Here is a 25,856-nt window from a genome sequence, read left to right on the forward strand (position 1 = left end):
TGCTGCTGTTCTTGTTTTGCGCTTCCAACAGCGCGTGTGTTCTTTGTTCCTTTCCGTGTCTGTGGTGGTGTTTGTCTGTCTGATTTTTCGTCCACACCAGCTTTGGCTTTCGCAGCGACCGCAGAGCGGCACACATCTCAAGTCAAGGTCAAGTCAAGTCGGCAGCGCGCGCTTGCAACAAACAAACAGTCTGCCTGGCTGTCCTGGTTTCCTGGTTCCCTGCTTTCATTTAATCCGTTTGGGCAACCATAACAAGACATTCTCCCAAAATAGTCACGTCTGTCCTGTGTCTCTCTTCGCAGTGACTTTTTCCCCCTGCTCTGCTCTGCTTTGCTTTACTCTGCTCTGCTGTACTGGTCTGTCTTCCCACTCTAGACCCAACCAACCAAACCAAGAACCACACCACTACGTCCGCGTCCACCACCGCGCGACCTCAACCTCAACCTCAGTCTCGACCTCGACCTCGACCTCGACCTCCACCGCCCTGTTATTGCAGTTGCCCGTTTAGCCCTCCTCTTCTTTTTGGGCTATTGCTGCTTTAACCGCCTGCCTGCCGATAGTCCAACGCTCAGCCTGGCCGTTTGCTCTTGCTGCTTCTGTCGACCATGTAACTTCCTCTTTCTGCAGTCTCTGTACGCCCTCGATATTGCTTCAATAGCGACCAATTTTTCTTCTCTTCTTTCTTCCTTTCCTTTCTTACTTTGTGCCCTTTTCGTTTCTTCTCTTCATTTTTTTCTCAGTCTTTGCATCTGCCTCGCCTTCTGCTACATCGTCTCATTTCTTCATCTTTTTCTCCGGCCTTCTTGCTCTCATCACCTTCTTTTATTTTATACCCAACCGTGTTTTCATCCTTTCTTTCTCGCTACTCCATACCCATTTCGACATCAACATCGACACCGACATCACCCTCTACGCTTCCTCTTCCGCTGCCAGGTTTCCTTCACCGACGCTTACTCGCACTTCACGTCAAAAGCTCCACAGCATTACCGTCTTGGGACTAATCTTGTCGCTCAAATGTAAGTTGTGGTCCACATGCGATCGCCACCTCCAAAACTATCGATAAACCTAACGTTTTGCGACGTCTTCATAGCCTGCATTATACCGCATTCTCTCTCGACTCTCAAGCTATCCACCTACCGGCGACGCGCATCCATCTCACCGAGAAGACCGATTAGATCCGTGTAAATACTGCGTCCCCCCAAACGCAAAAGTGCAATCCTTTTTGCTCGGGCTCTCTTCATTCTCAAGCTCCCACTCTTCCAAGCATCGGCGTACCCAATACACTTCCTAGATTCCACTGCATCAGCACCAGTTCTCACGATGCCACCGCTTAAGATCCACGATACTGGCTTCGTGCTTCGGGACGGCCTAGATCCTGCCCCGAACTCCAAGATTCCTGCCCAAGCCTTCGCTATAACTTTGGACAAGAATGCGATAGAGGACATGATCAGATGTGTTCAGAATGGCAAGGACATAAAACTCCTTATGGGAAAGTTGCCGGTAAGAATTTCTTCTTTACCGCAATCAAATACACAATCTTGCCCGCTAACACCTCCAAATGGCGACTTAGACCCTCAGCTATGCTGGTACCTCTATAAGAATACCTAAAACGGAGTCGCCCGCCCCCCATGATATCTACTTCACCCAGCCTTTCGACTCAACTCGCAAAGCACGCAAAATCCCCGTCGTCTCAGACCTATTCACGAAACCACCGAAAACTCAATCTCCCGAAAGCCGCTCAGCAACCAAACCGGAGTTTGATTCTCCAAACAATGCTGTTGCTCGCACACGTGCAGGATCTGGGGGCAGTAAATCTCCCAACCTTGATTCCGATTTGGAGACTCCCCAAAACTCTATGGCACGACCTGGAGCTGCGCGCAGCAACACAGCAACACTCGGAAATGCGCCACCCACAGATTTGAAAAACAACCGCCACAAAAACCAACTCTTTCGCTCTGCAGATGGCCTTAATCTAAAGGGTGATTCACCATCTAGCTCTACCAAAAGCGCTTCCCCGGCTGTAGAAAGCAGCGCTCATGTAAAGACGCAAAGTATTCTTGAACGAAATAGGCTGCAACGCGTGGTTCTTGTTCATGAACTTGCCGTCGAGAACCAATCTACCGAATATCTACGAGAGAAATGGACTGGCAAGACAGAGGACTTTGAGACTGCACTCCATAAGGCCGCTGAACTTGATTCCAACACCAAAACCTGGACCCTTTCACCAAACTATTGGAAGGAACTGGATGTGTGGAATTACGACTACGAAAGTGATGAGAAGCGACAAAAGGCCATCAACAATGCTATTTCTCGGTATGATAAGCTGCGCTTGTCTCCTAGCGCCGACGTTTGGGAGCGATTGAACCCAGTAGAGGAGCGCGGCAAGGGAAAATGCTTGAGCAGGATTCAAGCAAACCTGATGAAGGGCCCCATGAGCTCAGTCAAGTCGAGTGAAGAGAAATCTGAAGCAATGAGCCGGTCCAAGTCGAACCCCCTGCCTAAGCCAACAAGCAAAAAGAGCGACAAGGAGAAACGACTTCCTGTTGCCACGAGCGCCAAAAAGGCTGCTCCTCCCAAACTGCCCAAATCAAAGGCCAGCACAACTGCAGCAGCCACAACGGCCCTTTCTTCCACCTCCTCCACCCCTACAGCACCGACGCTTGCCGGCAAAAGGAGTTATCCTTTGTCATCGGAATTCATTACTAGCGACGTGAGCGATGATGAATCACCTCCCTCTGTCGCTACATCTTTGGATGAACCTCGTGTGACTGCCAAGGGCCGCAAGCCGTCACCAAATATGTCGACAAGCAAATCTACTGTGCGAGATAGTCCCTCAAAACCTAGATCTAACTTGCCCGCAAAACCACCGGTGCCCTCTTCTACGAAACCTCTAGCCTCCCCGACTAAAGCTTCAAGTGCAAAGTCCAACCCAAAACTTGTTTCAGCCAAAGTCCCTACCAAAACAGCCAAACCCACCACTGCCAAGAGACACCGCGAAGAAGACGATGACGATGATAGTTCTAGTTCCGGCACACCTCTCAGTAAGCGACACAAGGCCAAAGCCGGGGCTACATCAGCGCCCTCCACCGGACTCTCTGGACCGAAAAATAGGCCATCCGAGCCTTTGCGCATATCCGCCATCTCCAGCAGCACTAAAAAGGCCGGATCTCCTCTCGCCAGGAACTCTCCCACGTCTGTTTCCGAGTCATCTGAACCACCAAGCCGCCCTCGGACTACTGAAAAGCCTGTGGCTAGCAAGAAGCGGCCCCTCGACCTTGAACGAGAACCCGCTAAGCCCAGTAAAACCGTGGCTAAGAGCAAGGACACCGCCAAAGACTCGCCCAAGGACACGAGGAACACCGACGAGCGCAAAGCCAAGCGCCCGCGTGCTCCCTCGGAAGAGCTCATCAATAAAGCAGCGCGCTTCAAGCTCAGCTACGAGCGCTACGCGAAGCTGCATGCCGAGGTCGTCAAAATGGAGAATCCATCCAAGAAAAAGGTCGATTACCTAACTGACCTCCGTGAGAAGCTTAAGGACATGAAGTCCACCATCTACCATGAGCATCTTCTCAGCTACAACTCATGACTTCCTGGCGAGGGTGCTTCCGGGGCTTTTACACCAACAGTTTCTTATGTCTTTGAATTTCACGTATCTTGATCAAAAGGTTTCCGCTTCTTTTTTTCTTGTTCCATGCTTTTTTTTTTTAGCTCTCGTTGCGCAGAGAGCCTGGGTTGAACCGTTGGTCTTGTTGGAGTTGGCCTGGGTTTTCACGCCTTCTCACTCCGTTGAACTTTTATTTTTTTCTTTTCCTTACATCCCCTCCACCGTCTTCATTGTTTTTGTTTTTTTTCTTCTCTTTACATTGTTTATCCCATGAAGATACGTCGATTATTGTTTACATCAACGCATTGAGACGTTGCATGATGTCTCCCCCTCGTTTGGCTTGTGTCTGTGTGCGTATGTGTGTTTTTTTTCTCTCCCCCCCCTCTCTCTCTCTCTACCTTTTGCTTTCCGCCGTTGTCATCTTGTTGTTTTTTTTTGGGCTGTTTTGCTCTTCTCTCTTTTTATTAGCTCTGATAAACCCTCCCTACCCCTTCTGCAAACAAGCCTTTGCCGTCCATTTCTTTCCCATACTTGGCTGTTCACTACCCATCTACCCTCTACATTTATTTTGCATAGCGAATATTTGGTTTGTTCTCCCGTTTCTCTTCATGTCGTTGGCTCTCTATTTGTTGTCGAGATTGCTCGTTGGTGTCTTGCTATCTTTAAAATTTGAAGTATTATTTTGGTCAAACATTCATGAAATGAATCTAGCTTTCAATGATTTGTTATATGGAACTATGATTGCATCTAAGTAAAAAGCACAGTGTTTTATTTCTTCAATGTTTTTTGTCTATTTTTTTTTCAGTGGTTGATTTTCTTCCAAGTCGTGAACTCTTTTGAACTACGATTTGATTTTTCTTCAAAGACTTTCTTTCTTCTTGGAACAGGTCCCTGATCAAGGAATGGGAGGCTTCTTGCTATCCCTTATATCCGTGTTTGAACCTTTTATAGTCACATACAACACAATGTCTCACCTGTATTTTTCATCGACCGGTTTAGTGTCGTAGATCGGGGCTAAATGCGGCATGGCGCAAGCCAAGGAAGGCCTGTGGTGGAATGTCCTGTCGAGTGTCCCTGTTCCTAGCTCGGAAAACCCAGGTGTGTATCCAATTATGTCATTGTTAGTAGAGCTCTGCACAGCGCTGCCAAATGGTTCCAGCTTCGCACTAGAGGAGGTGGTAGTACTCACATGAGAAAAAAAAAGGGTGAACCCTGCCCTCAGCAGAGTAATCGGAATCGAATTATACTCCAAGTCCCAGCACAAGTGCCCGGACTCATTGTATGCTGCGTATCGCACTCAAGTGCTCTCACACGGATCTTCGCAAAGGCTCTCCCAGAGGAAACACACAGGGCAGAAACAGAACCAGACTCCGATATGGGCCACGACCCCCCGAAAGGAAGCGGGCTGCCACCGGCGCCAGTCCCGGCCCCGCGGTCCTGCTTTTCTGATGCCAATTGCAGACGTGGTGTCACGCCAGGCCCTCACGGGCAGTTCACATCGCCAGACTCGGCCAGCCATATTTTGGAGACCCAAAGCATGACCGTTAGAGCTGGGACAGAGCTTGTTTTTTGTATGGGTGAAGAGATTACTCCGAATTTCTCCAATGCCAGTATGAGAAAAGAAAGACCCGAAGGCCTCTCCATCTCTATGAGACGTGTACGAAGACGGACATCTCTGTTTGTAGCATGGAAACGCAGCGTTGAAGAGGACAGGGTTGACGAGAAAAAAAAAAAAGGAAGAAAGAGTTCGTGCTTGCAAAGAGGCGGGCAAGAAAAAAAGCTTTTTGTGCTCCAGACTGGTCGTTGTAGGTGGGTCCGAGTCGCCGGCAGAACGATAAGGCGGTGAGTCCAAAAAAAGACCCGCTCTGTACTAGGAAAGCGAATATCCTCGATACATGCATAGCAGGTTTTGGGATCTTGCACTAGGAGTGATGGTTAGGGGAGCGCAGAGGGGGAGACGCCGACGTGTTGTCGTTTTTCTCTGGCCCGTTTTGAAAATTCCCCTGTTCCGTTTGTTAGTTGGCTCACGATGGCTCTTTTGCCGTGAATCTGGCTCCTTTACAGGAGAATAATTAGTGTATAGTGACAGCTTGAGATCTTGACCACGAACGCTGCGCGACGTTGTACCCGATCGCCCACAGGCCTCTGCAGACCTTATACCGGCAGTTCGATACAGCAGAACACATCTCTTTGAGCAGAATGATAGAGTCTGTCTTGGACCTCCCCCAACTCTGGCAGAAACCTTCTTTCGACGGCCTCCTGCTGTGCCTGCAGTCGCTGGAGATCCAGCCGAAAGCTTGGATTCGTGGAACTGCCTCGAAACAGGACAAGATGCAGACAGGACGCCGGATGAACTCGCACCAGCACTCACAAGAGATTGCGATATACCTGTCTAGTATCATCAAGAGCCCACTCATGTGGCTTGAGAGTGATGAAGAGAGGGAGGTGGTATGGGACGAGGCTTGCAAGCGAATCTCTGAGCGTTCAGGCCGTGCAGGTACGTTGAATTCTGCGTCTGTTGGAGAACTGGCATTGCAAACTAACTTGCCTCACAAGCCATGAGAACCATGACGCGCTGCTGGCCCTTTCCCGACATAGGAGACGGCACCCTTGAACTCTCCATCCGAGAGCCTGCATTCACAGGTGACTCCCTTGGCCACAAGACATGGGGATCGTCCTACCTGCTGGCTCTGGACCTCCCCAGGCTGGCTTCTGGCGTCATCTCGGATCTATTCAAGGCGCCGACACCTCCGTCTGTGCTGGAACTTGGCTCGGGAACAGGTCTTTTGGGCATTGCCGCTGCTGCAACGTGGCAGACACGCGTCGTGCTGAGCGACCTGCCGGATATCGTGCCCAACCTCCTCTGCAACGCCGAGGCCAACTCCGCGGCCGTCGAGGCTCTTGGCGGCTCGCTTGTGACTGGAGTGTTGACATGGGGCTCAGAAGATGAGTTTGATCAAGATTTATTTGGAACGCATCATGCGTACAAGGTAGACGACACAGAAAGGCATGCAGTTGATCGTGACGCGAACTCGTACTAACTACCGTCTGACAGATTATTCTTGCTGCTGATTCTCTGTACGATGACGTACAGCCCGACCTGCTCTACCACGCTATATCGCAGCACTTGTCGCTCGATGCTGATGTAGCAGTCGTGGTCATGGCGCCGCAGCGAGACCAAGCGACCGTGGGCTTGACAAGAAAGTTTCGTTCTCTGATGGCAAGTGGAGAGCGGCCGCTTGAATGCGTCGAGGAAGGTGAACTGGACCAACACGATGATTGGGGCCATGATGATGATGATGGTGATGAGGAATGTGGAGGTGCTCGGACTCGGTGCTGGTGGGGAGTGTTTAGATGCAAATAAGAAGCAGCCATTGCTCGGGGTTAGGTAATACAGCTGTCTTCTGATCCGGAAAACTTGCAGTTCAGTTTCAGTTGCGATATAACTATCACATGTTACACAAAGCAGAACAACCCGCAAAGCTTCTTTGGGTGCTTCAACAAGAAAAGAGTGTGTTATTTTCTCGTGGTGATAGAGTTGCAATATTTACTTGAACTGATGAAGGCATCTAGAAAGTTGACGTAAACAAAACAAAACAGGAATGAGTTCAAAGGCAGGCTGGTTAACTATGTAAAAAAACACAATGTGATCAACCAAAAACTAAGCACAAGCTGAAAGAACAAAGCATATTCATGATGCACAATGAGATTGACAAAATGCAAATAAAACAATGAAAACTCCAAGATAAACCGAATTAAATCAGGCTTGGTATAACAACGCTATTAAACAAAAATGCTAAGCGTGCTTTTGCTCTTCATCTCCACCTCCTCGGGCATAAAGCTGAAAAGCTCGCAGTACAAATCTCGAAGGAATTCATACTGAGAAGAGCGACGAATCATAACACTCACAGACTTTGCCATTTCAGGCGCCGTGACTCTCTTACCACGAGGCGGAAGGAGTCCAAACTTTGGCAGAGCAAGATCACCAACTACGAGCCGCTTGTAGTTTTGGCATAAATCTATCTCCTTTGAGGTAGAGCCAAAGTGATTATTGTCCAGACCCATCACAAACGATTGAAGTTTGATGACGCCCGCCTTACCGTCAGTGGCATCTCGATTGAAGCCTGCGAAGACCGCTAGCTTGAGGATCATAACCTTGATTCGAGCTACGTGATGGTCCTCGGCTTGTGAAGGTGTGGGGGCCGTAACCGAGGCTTTGGCCGTGCTTTGCGAGGGCCCGGACATGTTAGAGGCACTACTAGACCATCGGCCATTGCGACTACCTTCATTTGGCGTTCCACCAAGAACCATGATATTGGGATGTCTTTGTACTGGTGATTCCAAATCAGGAGACAATGGAGTTTCGTCAAACTCTGTGACAGGGGTTTCTGGAGGCGGTGGGAGTATCCGGTGATCATTTAGAACCGATTCGCGCTTCGACATTTTGGATCGATTAGAGGTGCGGCTTTCAGTTCGCTCGGGAATGTTGCGCTCGACAGATTCCGACTGAAGGGAAAAGAAACTTGCTTGCTGTGGAAGGGGTGTATTTCGACGGGGACGAATTGAAGTCCACCCTTCACGGAAAATGTCACATAGCTGCCAGCAAGCTTGGATCGCAGACTCAAGTATGTCAACTACGTCATTGGTAGATCTCTGATGTGTTTTTTGGCGTAGGCTGAAGAGCATTTCTGCTAGTGACCAGCATGCCCGTAGCAAAGAATCGGCTTCTTTTGTAAGCTCGACTCGTTGCTTCATGAGTCGATGGCAAAGCGTTACGTAAAATTCGAGAGTTCGTTCGCGGAAAGCCTCAGGTAGAGTGCGGTAGTCTTGAGAGCTGAACAAACTATAGTTGATAAGGTTTATGGTTAGTGTTGAACAGGGGTAGAGATGACGGGAGCTTAGTCTAACAAAACAATGGACTTACTGGTTGTTTAACTCAAAACTAACACGCAAAACGGAGTCGCCAACATCGTCGGGGCGAAGTCTAATGTCAAACAATGATTGACAAAACTCGCGACAAAGCTCCAGAGTTTTGTCAACCTGAGGAGACTTGGCGCTTTCGTCGTAGTTTGCGTAAAGAGTTTGACAAAGCTTCCAGCAACATTTCCATGCCTTTTCATGGGCATCTGGTGTTTCTGAACGGTTAAAAGCTCTGGCTCGGTGGATTTTGCTCAGGTTTGACAAGGTGTTGCAAAGGGTCCAGCACTCTTGGAGGGCAATGGTTAAGGCATCAATCTCATCACGGGAGTGTACAATCTCCTGTGTACGGTGGTTGGTCCCGTTGTCATCGCCATCCTCAATCTCTACAATCTCTATGGATAGAGACTGGTGGTTAGCAGCCATATTTTCGCCAGGTTGTCACCAACATCGGACACACTTACTTTCCAAGCTACTGCTACTTTTAGGGCGGCCACGGGAAGTGTCGGAAAAGTCCCTCGGCAGATCTTGTGCTCGTGGTGTACCATCATCAATGTTGTACCGAACTGGTTTGATGTTGGTCATCAATGGCGGGGGATTCATACTCTCAGCAGTCTCAATAACACAAGGTTAGTCAAAACAGAACAATAGGTACAGGAAGTAATAAAAATTCATACCTGGGCTCTGAGCTCTCCTTGTTGGTTTGAATGGATTGAGGCATTTGAATCATCATCTCTTTCTGGCCCTTGTGTTGTTGACTCCAAGTTTGCCTGTGCCGTTTCTTTGCCAGGCTTTTGATAAGAAGGGGTTAGCTTTGGTTCAAAACTTGAATCTTAGAAGTTTATATTTTATCGTTGCAATCGAAATGACTCTTACCCAGTCCATGAAACCTTGCGGTGCGTGAATTACAGAGATAGACTCTTCTGCTCCTGATAGGCGCATACTTTCTGGTATGTTTGTTTCCAGCATGGTGAGCTAAACACAGTATGGAGTTAGTCTGATGCCACAAATTGGAAAAGTTCCGCTGATTATGTACCTGAGGATACTCTGCTACCGTTTGAAAGTGTTGTGACTGATATTCTTCAGCCTCCTCATCTTCTATTTCGGTGCTTGCGGTTCCGTTCGAAGTCACAGGCGAAGGCCCAACAGCGTCACTGGGACTCATGAGATCAAAATGTGCAGGGATCCTTTGTAAGGGACTTTCTCGAATACTATGGGAGTTAGACAAGTTCTTGAGAGGGCTGTTGTTGTCGAAAAAGTCAGAACGATATCCATAGACGTTTAACTCTGAAATACATTGCGCAGATAGCCACAAGCATAGAGTGTTAGATAAGTAATTAAGAATAGGAAATGAGGCCGTACATATTAGTCCGTGGCAATACCGATATAAAATCGCCCGAAGTGGGCTGAATCGGGTTTTCAAGAGCCATTAGTTGGAGAGAATTGGTGGCGTGGATGGTAGTAAAGAGAAAGTCGAAGATGGTACCAGTATATTAGCAGTTAGAAAGTAAATGCTAGTAATGGGCAGGTCGGGATGTATGCGCAGGTTGCAAGAGTAGCATAGGCTATAGCTATGCTTTGTTACTTTGCAGCGCCGAGTATTAGAGATAACGTCTTGTTTAGTTTACCCAAAAAACGTTGTTCTAAGTTGTAGCAGGCAAAAAACTTGTGGTGTAGTCAGATACCAATTAGTTTGGTATGTCGATGTATTACAGCACTGGGACGATTTGCTTCTCATGAATTTGGTCGGAAAGACTCAATGCGACAAAAGTTGAGAGTATCCTAGTATGACAAGCGGGCTGTAGGCTGAAGGCTAGACGGTCTCAGTAGGCTCGCCTTTGCTGGGCTGACGGTCGGTATAAAATGACAAAGAGCGGTCGCAGTTGAGGTTGCCGTTGGCCAAAGAGAGGCTAACTTTCATAGCCTGGTCAACGGAAGAAACAACAAAGGAGAAAGGAGGTTGAGGATGAGGTCGGTTGGCCGTGTGATGACCTTGGAACCATCAACTTGGACCTTGTCTGGCAGACGATGAGGGAAGAAAGCCGTGGGGAGACACCCAAGAGAAGGAAAGGCATGAACGAGGGTCTCTCTAGGGCCAAAGAGAAAATGGGGGGGAAGAAGAAGATAAAAAGACCGAAGCTGCAGGAAAAGACTAAGAGAGCTAAAGAAAGAATGGAGAAGCTTGGGGCAGAAAGAATGGCGCGTAAGTTGCAGCACTGCTTTGACTTGGTTCCCAGTGTAGGATCCCACTCTGCTCTTTTAGGACATGGACAGCCAGGGCGAGAAAAGAGAGAGAAGACGCATCAAGTGCGGTTAGCAGAGAGCAGCCGTGGAAAGGAAGAAAATCCCAAGTCCAGGCCTAGCCAAGCAGACCTTCTCATGTTGCATGAGAAGAGGGGAGAGAACATCCAGGTCCCAGCACGTCGATCTCTAGGTGGGGTGGGCTTGACAGGACTGGGCCAGGGTTACGAGGATGGCCATGCAGAGATCTGGTGCGAGCAGCAGTGGGTGATCAACTCCCGCCTCCCTGGATGGAGACAGATATCTTGTTCGGGGCAGATGTGGAAAGGCCCTTTCGAGTGTCTTGGAGAGGTGAAGCTAAATGGTCGGGTCAGCATCTTTTCGTTCGGCGGTCTTGGTTGATAAGGGCCAATGAGTCTGTTGCGGGGCATTGGGCATTGTCTTGGCTCTGTAGCATTATGTATGTACATACATAACTACATAAATAACTAGTTAGTTAGCTATGTAGCTAGTTTGTGATTCCAAACCACCATGCAGCTATTGCGTGAGAGTAGAAGAAGAGAATACAAGGCAGTGGCCAGCTCCACAGAGGCTATAGAGATCAGAGTTTTCACAAGATCACAAGATGACTCCCACCAGAACAACATGAGGAAGGGGCTTGCGTCATTGACAGCGACAGCTCTTGCCGTTGGTTTTGACGGTTTGATGGTATCACGGTGGATTTCAGACCCTAGACCCTAGCCGAGTATTTTTTCCGTTTAAGTGCTTGACCCTAGCGGCAAACCCTAACGACATCTTCCTGGATCTTTTGACGAAGCTCAAATCAAATAAGATGGAAAACTCTAAAATACTTGGGCTGGCAGCATGGGCTCACTGCCTCCCCTTTTTTTTTCATCTTTTGCTAACAAAATACTGTTGTCACAATAGACCAAGTCACTCTGTTCATGGGTCCAGCGCTTAGAACCGGCCAATCGGAAGACTCCAAGCTCATCCCTGTCAGATCAAAGCTAGCACCTTGTGGTTTTCAAAGCCATGAAGTCCGAACACAAAGTCTAGTTGCAAAAGGTAGTTATGCTGATAGTAACTAGCTGGCTAACTCTTGTAATGCCTGAGGACACAAGGTTAGGGCCATGACAAGCGCCTGGTGGTGAGACTTATAAGCTAGCTGAACTTCTAAACTCTTCGATGCTATCATTTCCCCTACTTCTAGCCTTTGGCCGGCTGCCGGTTTCTCTCAAGGGAGGATTTCGGCCTACTTGAACAAGGTTTTGAGCAGAATCCCAGCCAATCACAAGGCCATGGCAAGCGCTGGGAGTTCTCCATATGTCACTTCTTGGAAACAAACTAGAAGCAGACTAGATGCGAGAGTAGGCGAGAATGCCATGTATACTCCCATTGGTTAGCTAGTCACCTGGATTTAGAACTCCGATCTGCCACTTGTAGAAGACTGCAAAAAGGAAAAGTTGACATCTTGTACAAGTGAACTGTCATAATAGGCTAAGCGTTGACGTCGTGCTTCCGTTGTATGCACACTTTGCCGTTGAGCAGACTTCTAACCACCCGGTAACAGCGAGCAGTATTACATCCATATGCTACTTACTTGTATTATTCATCAGCTGTTTCTTTTTCCTCCCTTGCCTTGGCCCTTACTCATCGCTGAAAGTTCCGCTTTACAACAGCGCTTAGCGGAATCACAGACGCGGAATTCTTGGAGAACAGTGTATGTGATTTAACAGCTGCCGGTTGCATAGTTATAAGCGTCTTACACCAGTCAAGTATCAAGATCCAAGGGCACAGTTGGTTAGCGTCGGCGTCGGCCTCGGCGTTGTGTGGCACTTGTAAAAATAGCAATAGAGTGACGACCAGTTCTAAGCTCTACTGAGGTCACATTGACTAGAGACTTGAGCTATTGAGACATCATCGGTGTTTAAGTAGCGGCCGTGAGGCAGGCTTGCCAACGAAAATGAATGGGTGGCTGCCGACAGCTAGATGAGTCTCGCTATGGCGAGTTTGTCGAGTTGTTGAAGACTTCGAAACTCTTGAGGGGTCAAATGGCACCTTGATGTGTGATACAGGTTTGGTTATACCTAGGGTCGTTACTGGCCATGTCTCTGTGACAGAGAGCAGAGACTCGGTAGAAGGCCAACTAATCTTCCGTGCAGATGCTACATGCGCCTCATATGTGAATCCAACTACGTGATCAAGTTCATCAACACAAAACAAAGTGTGTATAGTTGATTATAAGAGAAAAAAAACAAAGCAAATAACCACAGAACGCCCCCAAACCGAAGTACCCAAGCTAAAATTGCAGATGTATCATTGGCACATTCTGTACCATGTAAAATATCTCCACCACCCCGATGCAGTATCGAAATCGCTTAGAAGCACATGTAGGCAGCGCATTCTGATGTCGCGTTTGTCGTTGCCATTATTTGTCCGGGATTGAGGATATGAAATGATACATAGATGCGCCGAGTGTATGTGTTGGCGGCTCTAAGGAGCCAGCTGACTTTTCTTAGCGTCACGGCCATCGGGAGTGTACCTAGGCATCGGGTCAGTATGGCATGGCCACAGGGAGAGAATGTAGAAGAAAAGACGAACTTGAGGAGCTTCTCAATCAGATCGACGTGGGTCATGATCATCCGGCGGCAGCAGTAGCGGTTCAGACCGAGCTGGTCCATGGCGTCGCTGAGTATTGTTAGTGAGCCATAACTCGTGGTTGAGCGCAGGGAGTTTTTCCTCACCCATCGTTGACGCCTTCGTGGATCAGGTCAAGGTAGCGCTCCCAAAGATCGCCAGTGACCTAGAGAAGATGAACAGTTAGCTACATGCTCCACGCCTCCACAAGGCCAGATCGATAGTTGTCTATTGTAGGCGCGAGACTAACCTTGCCACATGAGAAGCAACGAATGGGAATAATCATTATGAAAGGTCGGATGCGATTAACAAGGACGAGATGTTGAGTGGAATGCTGTGGATTGCTTGAAGCGATTTGCGACGACGCCGATAGTATTCGTGGTCCTAAACACTGGGAAAAAAAAAAGTTGTCGCGATGAGGTTATGGATTCAATGGCGCCTTATCGACTCTACCGGGGTTTACCCGCTTATCTTATCAAGATAGTGGGGATGTATTTTTTTTACTGGGCCAAAAAATCGACGAACTTTTTTTTCTCGAGACTCCAAGGCGAGGATCTGGCTGGTTTCGCGAACTTCGCATATTTTCCAGGCATATTTCAAAGTAAAGCCCTCGCTGATATCTGGCAGAGTTTTGACAAACTTAAAGAGGCGCTTTCACCCGTCGAACTCATCGCCTGTATATTCGTCTGCGAAAGATTGGCCAACTCTGCTAACACAACTGAGGAGCTATCACAAACCAACAACACGCCTTCACAGCGCGTCCGCAGTTGTTGTTTCTCTGAACAGTCGCACTATCCCGTTGACGCTGCTATTCGAAGCCGCCAGCATCTTTTAGCACACCGCAAAACCGACACAATGGCAGGCTCTGCCGTACCCGCCACCACGCTGAAGCGCAAGCACTTGGGCGAATCCAAGGCACAAACCAAGCGCCAGCGCCCGGTTACTTCTGGGTCGATTGTCGATCGCACATTGGTTGCCGACAAAGTCGCTGAAGTGGCCGCTGCCAATGGCGCTCCCAGCGAAACCGTTGCTAGCTCACCGGTGCAGTCGGAATGGGTTGTTTCCAAGGCCGCCGGTGGCAGAATGGTCGATGTTGATCCCATCTTGACCGAGGACCAGAGGTAGGACTTGCTCCTGTCGAAGCAGCAAGCACGGGCGCTTCAGAGGTCTCTAAGCCAACTAACACGTTGTTTCTCCCTCCCAGATTTCTCATTGTCCCGTACACTTGCTCGATCCAGGTCTACTCCACCGTCGATTCCCTCCTTGTCCGCCGCATCCCTACGCCCTCCTCCGATAGACACTCGAGCATTGTGGGTCTCCGCCAATGCTTAACCGACCCGTCCATGGTGTGGGTTGCCTGCTCCAATGGTCTCGTTTCCAAAGTCAACTGGACTGGCGAGGCGGAAAGCTTGAACGTCATTACAACCACAACTGCGTCGGGCACCGCCAACGGCCTCTCTACGTTGCTAGTTTCCGTTGGTGCCAGCGCTGCAAAGAAGTCTCAGACGGAGGTGGTCTTGGTATCCGAGGCCCCCTCGCACGACACGCAAACGCGGATATCGGCCTACGACGGCCAACTCAAGTTTCTCAAGGCTCTGCTCGAGTTGGCCCCAGACATGTCCAAGCTGCACAGCATGGAGACTCTCCCAGAGATTGGCCTGGTCTATGCCTCGGCCAACAAACACTTCTACGTGGGCAGCCCGCAGACGCTCGAGCTGGCTAGCCTGGATGACTTGATGTACGACTTTTACACGTTTGCTTGCGACGACATCATCACTGCGACTCATGCCCGCATCGTGCAGACCTCGCGCTCCAAGAAGGGACCTAAACAACAGCAGCAGCAACAGCGCAAATCAGTCGATATTGCCATTGGTTGCGCTCGTGGTCCCATCTACTGCTACAACGATATCCTAGCCCGTCTCCAGGCGATGGATGCTGTCACCAAGGGCCCCAAGGAGACTCTGCAGCCCAAGAAGATGCACTGGCATCGTCGTGCAGTGCACTCGCTCAAATGGTCTCGTGATGGCAACTATCTGGTCTCGGGTGGTTCTGAGCACACGCTCGTTCTGTGGCAGCTAGATACCAACAAGCAGAGTTTCTTGCCTCATTTGACTGGTATTGTCGAAAACATTGTAGTCTCCGCGTCTGGCGCCGCTTATGCCGTTCACCTGGATGACAACTCTGTCATGGTCTTGTCATCGGCTCAGCTGGAGCCTACTGCCTACGTTTCTGGCATCCAGTCTGCTGTCTACACATCCAATGTCCTCAAGGACCACCTTGTCCCTCGCATTGGAGAAAACTACAAGGTGGATGACATCAACCTGGTGGTAGCCCTGAACCCCGCTGCCCCTGAGAGGTTGTACCTCTGCGTCGGTGATGGTCTGCAGGCCTCGCGCAACGGCTCTAAACCCTACTTGCAATCTGTTGATCTTGCCAACATGCGTAGCGTCGGAAAACAGGCCATTGCTCGCACTTCCCTAACGGCCAACAACACCACGCCTTCAGGCGGGTCTATTGTTGATCCCGAGATTAAGCACATGGCCTTTTCTTGTGACGGCAAGTGGCTGGCTACTATTGACGAATGGATGCCTCCCCCAAACAGCCAAACCGACCTGGGCGCGAGCGAAGAAGACTCGGAGCTATGCCAAGACCGCCGTGAGATTTTCCTCAAGATTTGGGATGCTGAAACTGCCGGCGAAGACAGCCAAGATGCCCCGCTGTCGCTCGTATCTCGCATCAACACGCCCCACGAGACCAGACACCCCGAGAGTGTTCTCGACCTTGCCGCGGATCCCCAAAACGCCCGCTTCGCAACCCTCGGACGTGACGGTGTTGTGCGCATTTGGAAGCCGCGGCCGCGCCAGCGCGACGGCCTTGCTATCAAGGACGACCGAGGCAAGGAGCTACATACGTGGATCTGTGACATTGCCGTCACTATCAACCACCGCCAGAGCATTGCGAACATGGGCAACGCCGATAATTCCCGCGTCGAGGGACGGCTGTCGTTCGCCGACGATGGGTCTTGCCTCGTGGCTGCCTTTGGTGCTGATGACGAGGGCAGCGTCTACGTCATTGATGCTCACACTGGCCAGGTGCGCTATTCATGGGACGACCTCTGGCGCGGCTCGCTGCATGGCCTGCAGCTACTTGGTCCTTATGTGATTGTCCTGTCGCATGACCTGCGTGTGTTTGACATGGTTGCCGACTCCCTGGTGTACGGGTTGCCTCTAGTTAAGACCCTAAACCTCGATGCTGCCAGTGGTGCAGCCAACCTAGCCATTGACCGCGTGTCACGTCACTTCGCCGTGACCTTCCGCCAGACTGCAGGCTCGGAGCTTCTTGTCTTTAGCCCCAACAACATGGAGCCCCTGCTGGCCCACCACTTTGAGAGCCGTGTTGCCGCTCTTACGGCCTCCGCCGAGCCCCACACCAGCGGCTTCCTGGTGCTAGACGACGAGGCACAGGTGTTCACTGTTTCTCAGCCCACCAACGACAGCGCCTTGGTTGTGGCTCGCTCCCTGGATGAAATGCAACTCCAGGCGGCCGAGGAGAGTGCTAACGGGGTCACGATACTTGAGGCTAGCGACGATGAGGACGAGGAAGAGAAGCCGGTTGAAGACAAAGACGACAAGATGGATGTCGACGTGGCCGATGCCATGGACGTTGACATGGACGAGGAATCCAGCTCCCACCCAGCTATCATCAACCAACACCAGCTGTCAGACATTTTCGATGCGGCACCGGCCTACGCCATGGCTCCCATGGAAGATGTCTTCTTCAAGGTTGCCGCTCTACTAGCGAACAAGCCCACTGGGCCGTCGTAGAACAACGCAATGCACCTCGCATATAGTTGTACAAGCCTCAGAAAAAGCAAGAATCGCCTTTTTTTATTTTTTTTGTTTTAGTTTGGGATGGGAAACGGAGCACGGTTGCATTGATTGTGTAGTTCGGTTTTGGACTACTATTTAGTTTGTTTTCTTGCTGGTTTATAATACATCGATGAAGCACTCACATAGTTACGTCATGGATACTTGGGCCCTGATCTCTCTACATGCACACATAAGCAATGGCGGTGATACTTGCACATGGAAATAGGGTTTGGGATTCGAGGTATCGGAACATCACACCGTAACTACACGGTATGCGCACTGGGTAGCGGTCACGTGAGCACAGCCTGGTGCTACCCCACTTTGTATATAGCTTTCACGATAGATGGAACGAGGCTGGAGAAGGAGAGAATAGAACCACGACTGAACCAACTGACTCCCTGACCATTATCTTGCACCTAGCACCGTACGACGTATATTCCGTATTTTGCCCCGCAAGTAGGACAGGAGTCAACCCACACGAGGAAAGTGAATCATAATTTGTACTACAATGTAGATCTGGAACATCACATTTCTAATTCAAGCAACTCTAACACCCAACCAACCACAATAACCAGCGCCACGACATTTCCAGTCCAGTTCTGTGCAAACTGCGGATTAAAATAGTGTGCGCGATAACCCCGGCACAAGTCACACGCCAAGTCTATCCCTCTATTCTAGAAACCCCCCCCCAATCCGCCTCCGCCAGTCTCGAGAGAGGCATTGGTCTGACCCCCGGCGAGGGCTGGGCCAGGCCTTGGAAGAAAGCGGTTATTTGGTGTAGTTGGGGAAGCAATCCGTAAAAGTCTTGTTGTTGTGCTTGTTGGAAGCGTGCTGCTCAAGCCTACAGAGACGAAAGAAACAGGGTTATTAGTGACGGCTTGGCGCGAGGCAGATGGATTTGTGGGTAGACGAAGATCATCCCCGCCCTGCATCGACCATGGGAAAGGGAACCGAGCCCGTTCCGGCGCGGGGAGGAAGGTGACGAGTGTAGTTGATTATCACGTGTAAATCAGCCATTGGAGGGGGTCTGGCTTACATAGTCTTTGCAATGGTCTGGAGGAAAGTCGACTTGCAGATAGTGCACTGGATATTGCAGGCCTGGGCGTTCTGGCCGGCAGGAAACATTTGCTGGTTAGCCGCTGTCCTCGGGTCACTTGCGTCTCTTCTTCTGGCATAGAGACGGAGATAGAGATGGCACGACTCACCGCCTTCAGCTGCGACTTGGCAGCGCCCTTTCCATCCTTGGCAGCGCGCTCGCGCTTCTGCTGAGCCTTAGCACCCTACAGTTGCCGGCAAGAGAAGCCAGAATGTTAGCGATTCATGGTCATGGGCGGGTGTATCATGGGATGGTCGGGAGCGGGCGAGCGAGGGGGGCCCGCGGCGGCCGGCAGCGCTCGGAGAGCCGTACATTGCCCATTTTCGTTGTGTTTATAACTAGAAAAAGAGAGGAATAGAAGAGAGCAGTAGTCAAACAGCTGGTGGCAGGGCAAAAAGAAAGGCGAGAAGCTGGATCGGGACTGGGTGATGCAGAACTGGGTTTAAGTGGGAGAAAAATAAAAGGGCAAAAAAAAGTAACTTGATAGGATCACATGGCAAAAGTCTTTGTGCCACAAAAAAGTGCAGTGATAACGGGGTCTGCACGGGGGTGCTGCAGAAAACAGGGCGCTATATTCAGAGGGTTGGCGCTGTAATACAGAAACAAGTGCCACCAGAATATAGGGCCTACAGACCCACCAAAGGAAACCAAACCACCCGCCGGGATGAGCGCTTTATCATGACTCTATGCATATGTACATACAATGAGCAATAATCACCACCAACTCGCCCGTTAGTCAGAGTCAGTTCTGTAGTCAAGTCTATGACTGAAAGATTCAAATATGCAGTTACAATTTAAATAACAAAACAAACACTTGGGCTACCTTTTTTTTTGGCCATGATCATGATATATATCCCATTGCACACACTCTCCGACTCAATAAAAAGCCATCTCCAAAAACAGCACAGTAAAATACCCGCGCTCACACACGCAATACTCTACCACCTTTTCTCCTCCTAGCTCACCTTCCCCCATCTCAACTCTCAGCCACAGCCTCTTCAGCAGCCTTCTCCTCAATGGGAGAAATGCTCTGAGCCAGGGCTGAATTCGGCACCAGAGTTGACGAAGACACGGGAACGCTGGTCGTCACCACTTCGCCGCCAACGTTGCGGTAGCTTTTGGGAACCTCTCCCACGCAACGAGTCAGCTCGTTGACAAAGGTGGCACCCCACCACGCGCTGGTGCACTTGAACACGTACTTTTCCAGCTTCTGGTAGTTTGCCTTTCTGGCCTCGGGCGACATGACCACGGCCTCGTGGATGGCATTGGCAAGTTCGTCCGTGTTCCAGGGGTTCACAATCAGACTCCCGTTCAAGCTCTGCGCAGCACCGGTAAACTCGGAGAGGATCATGACACCATGGCGGTCTCTCTGCGTGGCAATGTACTCGTATGACACCAGGTTCATGCCATCACGCGTCGACGAAACCAGGCAGACATCCGACATGCGGTACAGGGCCGTGAGCTCATCGAATGACACGCTCTGATGCAGGAAGTGAATGGGCATGAACTCGATAGTGCCGAAGCGGCCGTTGATGCGTCCGACCAGCTCGTTGACAACTGCGCGCAAATTCTGGTACTCTTCGACATCCTGGCGCGACGGGACAGCCACCTGGACAAGCACAATCTTGCCTACCCACTCGGGGTGCTCTTCGAGGAAGACCTCCATGGCATGCAGCTTCTGAGGCACGCCCTTGATGTAGTCGAGACGATCGACACCAACAATCAACTTGACGCCGTCAAACTTGCGGGAAAGCGCAGCAATACGGTCCTTGACCGTAGGCCGCTCGAGGCCCTCGACAAACTTCTCGGGGTCAATACCGATGGGGAAAGCACCGACAGAAACAAAGTGGCCATTGTAGTCCACTCCGCTAGGGGTAGTAGGGGTGGATCTAAGAAGGGTAAACCATTAGATGTCGGGTTTCCTGGCATATGACAAGGGAAGATTCGACTCACAAGATACGAGAGCAGCTGCTCAGGAAGTGACGAGCATAGTCGTAGGTGTGGAAGCCGATTAGGTCGCAGTGAAGGACTCCGCGGAGCAGAGCTTCACGGACGGGCAGAATGCGGTAGATTTCGGAGCTGGGGAAAGGAGTGTGCAGGAAAAAGCCGATTTTGACGTTTTTGCGCGTGTTGCCCAGCTCCTCGCGCAGCATCTCAGGCAGCAGCATCAGATGGTAGTCGTGGACCCAAATAAGATCTCCGTCCTGGACATCAGCAACCACAGCCTTGGCAAACAGGCGGTTGACTTCACGGTAGGCAGCCCAAGCACTCTCATCAAAGGTGATCTCGCCGGGGTGGTAGTGGAACAAAGGCCAGAGGATGGAGTCTGTGGAAGGGGACGTCACATGTTAGTCGAATTCGAGGCTTGTGTATGAGAAATTGCGCCGGGTCAACTCACTGGCAAAACCGTTGTAGTGGCGGTCGGCGAGCTCGTCGTCGATGAAGACGGGGTGCGCAGAGTACTGTTCCTTGAGCTGGCTGCGCATAGTCGCAGCGTCCTCCTCGGGGACCTCTAGACCAGGCCAGCCATACCACTGGAAGCTAGTCGTCTTGGACAGGCCACTAAGACCAGTGACGAGACCACCCGAAGACATTGAGAAAGAATAGCCGCCATCCTCGCTCTTCTTGATGGTGATGGGCAGACGGTTGGAGAGCAACAGCAGGCGGCCCGGGGGCGGCTGATCGGCAGCGGAGTTGGGCATGATGTGGGGTAGATCGGAGATGTGGGCGGTGGGTGGTGGGCGCGGGGATGGGAACGGGATTGAGGAAGAAGCGAGAAACAAGGCGACAGTTGACCAGCAAGCAAGCGAGATGAGATGGAGATGGAGATGGAAATAGAAATAGAGGCGGAAGAAATGGGAGGATAGCAGGGTTGGTGGGTTGGGGTAGAAACAAAGATTCAGACAGAGGGAGGAGGTGCAAGAAGAAATGGAAGGAGAGCTTGCGGCGAAACAGCAACTAGCAAGCTTATTGTAGTCTGCTTGCAACTACTTTGCATGTATGATGTCGATTAAGCTTCAGTCGAAAAATCGGCAGGAACCTAGTTCTTTCTTTTTCTGAAATGGCGGGGTATTTTTGGCCCAAAGCGGACAAGGCCTAAACTTGGCTGGGCGTTGTAGACGGCCGGCTTATTTTTCTGGGCCGGCGAAAAAGAAAAAGAAAAGAAAAGAGACGACGACGACGACGACAACACAACCAACCCTCTCGGCGAAATCCGACTTGGCCGCCGTCTATTGTGCAAGCTTGGGGCTTTGCAGAATCGCGGATTGGCTTGCTTGCCACTGCTGTCGACGATAAAGACAAGACGACAGGCCGGGTCACTACGAGAAGACACAGGATGAACAAGCTTCCAGTTACATAGTTATCCTTCGCCTAGGCCTGAGATGCTGAGGTCCAGGCCTACAGAAGAGAAAAAAAATCAAAACAGTGCTGAGCCAAAAGGGCCGAGACGGCGCCAGAGTCAAAAAGCACGGTACGGCGTCAAGGTTGCTGGGTGTGGAAGGGCCAGGCCATGCAGTTCAGTGCAGCGGTATAAGAGCCGAGTTTACATCAGACAGCCAGAGACACATGTGTGTGTAGGTATAGAAGCCCGAGTATACACAAGTAGCTATGCACTGTCTGTCTGTCCTTGCATGAAGATGCTCGTCGAGACGGCACAATGGGAACCCTCTCCCACCCCGGCCGTCATGAGAAGAGAAAAGTATGCGTGTTCAATTGATTATTCCAATCCCTGCTAACAATGGAAACAAAGGCCCATCCCATCAACAACGCCAAAGACACTAACTATCAGTGCGCCGTTCCCCATGTAAAGAATACACACACAGAGGCCTCAGCCGGCCTTCTATGCGCTTCCATCGTCGCCTGCAAAACCTTACCCCATAGCCATGGTAGTCTCTACGGGCTCTTTACGGCCTATTTCGCGGCAAATATCCGGACGCATTTCACGAGCGAGTATCCAGAGTCCTCTTTCTTCTCTTTTACACGCTTTCGAGCGCTTATCACACAGCCATGTTTTTTTTTTTTTTTCATGCATCCTCATCCTTTGCCCACCATCTGAGGTACCAACACCAAGACTCGGAAATGATGTCATGACTAAGAGCCCAATCGAGACTCGACTGGCCTCGTTTTGTCCCCTCATTCATTCACATGCGGGAGTCGTGATTCGTGCTTCAGATGCCATCAGCTTCAACTCAACTCAAAAAACTCAAACCCAATCACTCATCCACATGCGAGCCATTTTCGGGTCCACATTAAAGGCTGCCAAATAGATAATAGAATAGCTTTTTTAGCAAGCCCCCACACACGACGCGTCTAACAAACACAAACCCTTGCATTGGTTGTTCATCGTGAATGCATTGTGAGGCAACTGCTGCTTTCCTGACTCGAAGTTGTCTGAATTTGGCACTTCCTGTATTCTTTTGCTATATCCGCCTAATATCTTCTGACCTGAAAATTTTCCTCTCCCCTTTGGTCGTTCTTTTTTTTCTTCTTCTTCCTCTCAGTCGCCGCCACCATGACGCCGACCGACGAAACCATCGAAGCTGAGCTGGGCGCCGCTGTCAAAGATCTTTGGAAACGCAACCGCGATGAGATCACCGTTAATGGAGTCCGCGAGGCAGTCGAAAATAAGCTTGGTCTAGACTCTGGCTTTCTCAAAAGCCCTGAATGGAACCGCAAAAGCCGCGATCTCGTAAAGACCCTGGTGGTAAGCATCCAAACGTACTGGCCTTGTGTGTAAAAAAAGAAATACTAAACAAGACTATACAGGAGAAACTCTCGGATGAGGAGAGTGAAGTTGGCGAGAACCCCGAGGAGTCTGAAGAGGAACCGTCCAAAAAGCCCAGCAAAAATAACAAGCGCAAAGCTAGTACCGATTCCGAGCCTGACAGGAAGCGCACCAAGAAGACTACCACCAAGACCTCAAAATCTGGCGGCTCAAGTAGTGAATCAGGATCAGAAGCCGACCTATCAGTCCCCGAGCTTTCGGATACAGCCTCTGGTAATGAAGATGCCAAATCCAACGCGCCTGAAGAACACAAGACCGAGAAGGATGACTCTGGCGATGAAAGCGACATGTCTTCCGTTGTCGATGAGCCTCCTGTTCCGAAGCGCGGCTCCAAGGCCAAGTCCAAGTCTGATCCAAAGCCAAAACCCACGCGCCAGAAGCCATCAGCGACCCAGTCTGCAGACCAGCAAGAAATCAAGAAACTTCAGCAACAGCTCGGCAAATGCGGCGTGCGAAAAATTTGGGGTGTCGAACTCAAGTCGTGTGGCGGCGATGACAAGGCCAAAATCCGACACCTGAAGGATATGCTCCGTGACTGTGGTATGACAGGCCGCTTCAGCGATGCCCGGGCCAAGGAGATCAAGGAGCAGCGCGAGCTCATGGCAGATCTCCAGGCTGTCCAGGATATGACCCAGACATGGGGTGCGTCCAAAGACGGCGCCCGCTCAACTCGCGCGTCACGCCGAGCCGCGCCCAAGAGCCTCAAGATTGAGAAACAGGTGATTGAAGGCCTGAGTGATGAGAGTGACGAAGAAGGCGGCGACGAGGAAGGGGACGAGGAAAAGCCGAAAAGGCGAGGCGCTTCCAAGCAAGTAAACACCGATGATGATGACGACGGCGATGACGACGATGACAATGAGGACTATGGCGATGATAGCGGCTCTGATGCCGTCTCCAGTGCTGAGGAGAGCGATGAGCCCGATGCCATGTCCGATGAAAGCGAAGAAGAAGCGCCCAAGAAGAAGAAAAAGGCCACGGCCTCACGCCAGCGCAAACGTGCGCCTGTTGATGATAGTGATGGATATAGCGACTGATTCTGCCCGCCATCAATACGCTTCAAGGGAAAGCCTCATCAAGCAACATAATTTTCAGCGTCTCTTGTTACAACACATGAAATAGTTATTCCTTCAAAACAAAACAAAAGACCCTTGCTGTCATTTGCTTAATATTTAATATACCACCATGTCCCCGCCCATTGCATCAGTCCTTCCACGCCCGATAGACCGTCCGCGCCCCAAACGTCTGCCCTTTGCCAAGGACGACCTGCGCGCGCCACGCCTCCTCGTTGACCGCATTCACAAACCGCCCAGGCTCACAGCAGAACCCGCTCCTCGCACCGCGCGCCGGCAGCCCGCCAACCGGCGGCACACGGACGTACTCGCCCGTGTAGAACTGGAAGGCCGGCTCGGTCGAGAGCACCTGCAGGCTGACGCCCGACGCCGGGTGGCGCGCGGCGACAAGCAGGCGCAGCGGCTCTGCGCGCGTGTCCAGCGGCACGCTGCCTGCCGCCGCCGTCGCATCTAACACAAAACAGTCGTCGAGGCGAGGCGACGAGGCACCCAGCGTGAACGGCACGTGGGCGCGGACTTCGCTGTGCGCTGTCGGGCCCGAGGTCGGGATCCCCGTGGCGTCCATGGGCAGGTGCTGGTCGGTGGATAGCGTCACCTGCGTGCCCTCGATGGTGGGCGCGCCAGCCAGGTTGAAGTATCTGCACGATGTTAGTTCCTAGAGACTTGCTTGCTTGCGAGGGCCATTGCGGCAGGGGCATTTACGAATGGTTGGTCATGTTGATAACAGTCTCTTCCGCGCCACCCGTCAACTCAGCCTGATACTCCATCGCCAGCACCGTGACCTCGCGGCCCTCGACTCTCTGCAGGCCCGACGTGTAAATCACGCGAACCTCCACAGCGCCTGGGAACCCCTCGTCGCCATCGTCGCTCGTCAAGCTATACACGACGGTCTCGGGGCGCTCCAGCGGGCCGACGCCGGGGATCTTGCGCGGCGCGGCAGGACACGCGACGCGCGCCCACAGCTTCTTGCCCCAGCCGGTAGTGCCGCCGTGCAGGCTGTTGGGCGCGTTGTTGGGCGCGAGCGCATGGCGCTGGCCGTTGAGCGAGGCGATGCAGGCGCCCTTGATGCGGTTAGCCACGCGGCCAATTGTCTCGCCAAAATACGGGCTGTTGTGCTGCTGGTACTGCTCGGGCGTGTCGAAGCCTTGCACAACGTTGAGCCCAGATATGTGGATCGACTGGATAATGGCGCCCAGAGGCAGAGTGGAAATGGATGCCATGTTTGTTGTGGTTGTGGCGGTTGGCGTGTTTCGGCGGGTGGTGGACAGGGCAAAGTTGGGGATAGCCGCAGGCTTTGACCGCTGTCTTTATATCTGCCGCCACCACTACACCAAGAACTACCGAAATTATCCGCTCTTCTTTTACCATTAATTCAGCCTGTTTCGTGCTAAACCGGCAGAACATGGCTTGTTTCTTGTTACAGCCCAGACAGACCAGTCTCGTGTTCTCCTCACTTCCAAAGCTTATCATCAACAAGATTATTCAGTCGTATTTCAGTTACAATAGGCAGAAATAAATCACACAAGTGTAAACAGCGAAACCCCAAGTAAAGCACAAGATACCCCAAAGGCCGAGTCCTAAGGAGCGGGAATAAAAAACCAAAGGCTAAAATCAAAAGTGAAATGCAGCATCCTCC

The 25,856-nt window shown here is 51.0% G+C and overlaps 9 protein-coding genes across 9 annotated transcripts; 4 read left to right on the forward strand and 5 right to left on the reverse strand.

Moving 5' to 3' along the window:
- Positions 1-1,320: 1,320 nt before the first annotated feature.
- On the forward strand, positions 1,321-3,586 carry BROUX77_007649 (uncharacterized protein; the record flags this gene model as incomplete). The annotated part of the gene is made up of 2 exons (XM_073752767.1): positions 1,321-1,500; positions 1,571-3,586. The coding sequence occupies 2 exons, from the start codon at positions 1,321-1,323 to the stop codon at positions 3,584-3,586; spliced, it is 2,196 nt and encodes a 731-aa protein (XP_073601942.1).
- Positions 3,587-5,803: 2,217 nt separating this feature from the next.
- On the forward strand, positions 5,804-6,968 carry BROUX77_007650 (uncharacterized protein; the record flags this gene model as incomplete). The annotated part of the gene is made up of 3 exons (XM_073752768.1): positions 5,804-6,101; positions 6,161-6,594; positions 6,660-6,968. The coding sequence occupies 3 exons, from the start codon at positions 5,804-5,806 to the stop codon at positions 6,966-6,968; spliced, it is 1,041 nt and encodes a 346-aa protein (XP_073601943.1).
- A 419-nt stretch (positions 6,969-7,387) lies between these two features.
- Positions 7,388-9,951, reverse strand: BROUX77_007651 (uncharacterized protein; the record flags this gene model as incomplete). Its single annotated transcript, XM_073752769.1, has 7 exons — positions 7,388-8,447; positions 8,529-8,916; positions 8,986-9,136; positions 9,199-9,312; positions 9,398-9,496; positions 9,558-9,762; positions 9,884-9,951. 7 exons carry the CDS (start codon positions 9,949-9,951, stop codon positions 7,388-7,390), a joined length of 2,085 nt encoding a protein of 694 aa, XP_073601944.1.
- Positions 9,952-13,255: 3,304 nt separating this feature from the next.
- On the reverse strand, positions 13,256-13,685 carry BROUX77_007652 (uncharacterized protein; the record flags this gene model as incomplete). The annotated part of the gene is made up of 4 exons (XM_073752770.1): positions 13,256-13,304; positions 13,364-13,450; positions 13,507-13,565; positions 13,650-13,685. The coding sequence occupies 4 exons, from the start codon at positions 13,683-13,685 to the stop codon at positions 13,256-13,258; spliced, it is 231 nt and encodes a 76-aa protein (XP_073601945.1).
- A 569-nt stretch (positions 13,686-14,254) lies between these two features.
- Positions 14,255-17,223, forward strand: BROUX77_007653 (uncharacterized protein; the record flags this gene model as incomplete). The annotated part of the gene is made up of 2 exons (XM_073752771.1): positions 14,255-14,520; positions 14,604-17,223. 2 exons carry the CDS (start codon positions 14,255-14,257, stop codon positions 17,221-17,223), a joined length of 2,886 nt encoding a protein of 961 aa, XP_073601946.1.
- An 813-nt stretch (positions 17,224-18,036) lies between these two features.
- BROUX77_007654 (uncharacterized protein) lies at positions 18,037-18,685 on the reverse strand (the record flags this gene model as incomplete). Its single annotated transcript, XM_073752772.1, has 4 exons — positions 18,037-18,109; positions 18,305-18,375; positions 18,474-18,548; positions 18,677-18,685. 4 exons carry the CDS (start codon positions 18,683-18,685, stop codon positions 18,037-18,039), a joined length of 228 nt encoding a protein of 75 aa, XP_073601947.1.
- A 655-nt stretch (positions 18,686-19,340) lies between these two features.
- BROUX77_007655 (uncharacterized protein) lies at positions 19,341-21,066 on the reverse strand (the record flags this gene model as incomplete). Its single annotated transcript, XM_073752773.1, has 3 exons — positions 19,341-20,253; positions 20,318-20,690; positions 20,763-21,066. The coding sequence occupies 3 exons, from the start codon at positions 21,064-21,066 to the stop codon at positions 19,341-19,343; spliced, it is 1,590 nt and encodes a 529-aa protein (XP_073601948.1).
- A 1,811-nt stretch (positions 21,067-22,877) lies between these two features.
- On the forward strand, positions 22,878-24,184 carry BROUX77_007656 (uncharacterized protein; the record flags this gene model as incomplete). The annotated part of the gene is made up of 2 exons (XM_073752775.1): positions 22,878-23,069; positions 23,132-24,184. The coding sequence occupies 2 exons, from the start codon at positions 22,878-22,880 to the stop codon at positions 24,182-24,184; spliced, it is 1,245 nt and encodes a 414-aa protein (XP_073601949.1).
- Positions 24,185-24,350: 166 nt separating this feature from the next.
- Positions 24,351-25,440, reverse strand: BROUX77_007657 (uncharacterized protein; the record flags this gene model as incomplete). Its single annotated transcript, XM_073752776.1, has 2 exons — positions 24,351-24,858; positions 24,923-25,440. The coding sequence occupies 2 exons, from the start codon at positions 25,438-25,440 to the stop codon at positions 24,351-24,353; spliced, it is 1,026 nt and encodes a 341-aa protein (XP_073601950.1).
- Between the last annotated feature and the right edge of the window lie 416 nt (positions 25,441-25,856).

The sequence above is a fragment of the Berkeleyomyces rouxiae genome (genome assembly GCF_048999995.1).
Source record: "Berkeleyomyces rouxiae strain 22BRR77 chromosome Unknown BrBRR77_ptg000012l, whole genome shotgun sequence".
Classification (NCBI taxonomy): Eukaryota; Fungi; Ascomycota; class Sordariomycetes; order Microascales; family Ceratocystidaceae; genus Berkeleyomyces; species Berkeleyomyces rouxiae.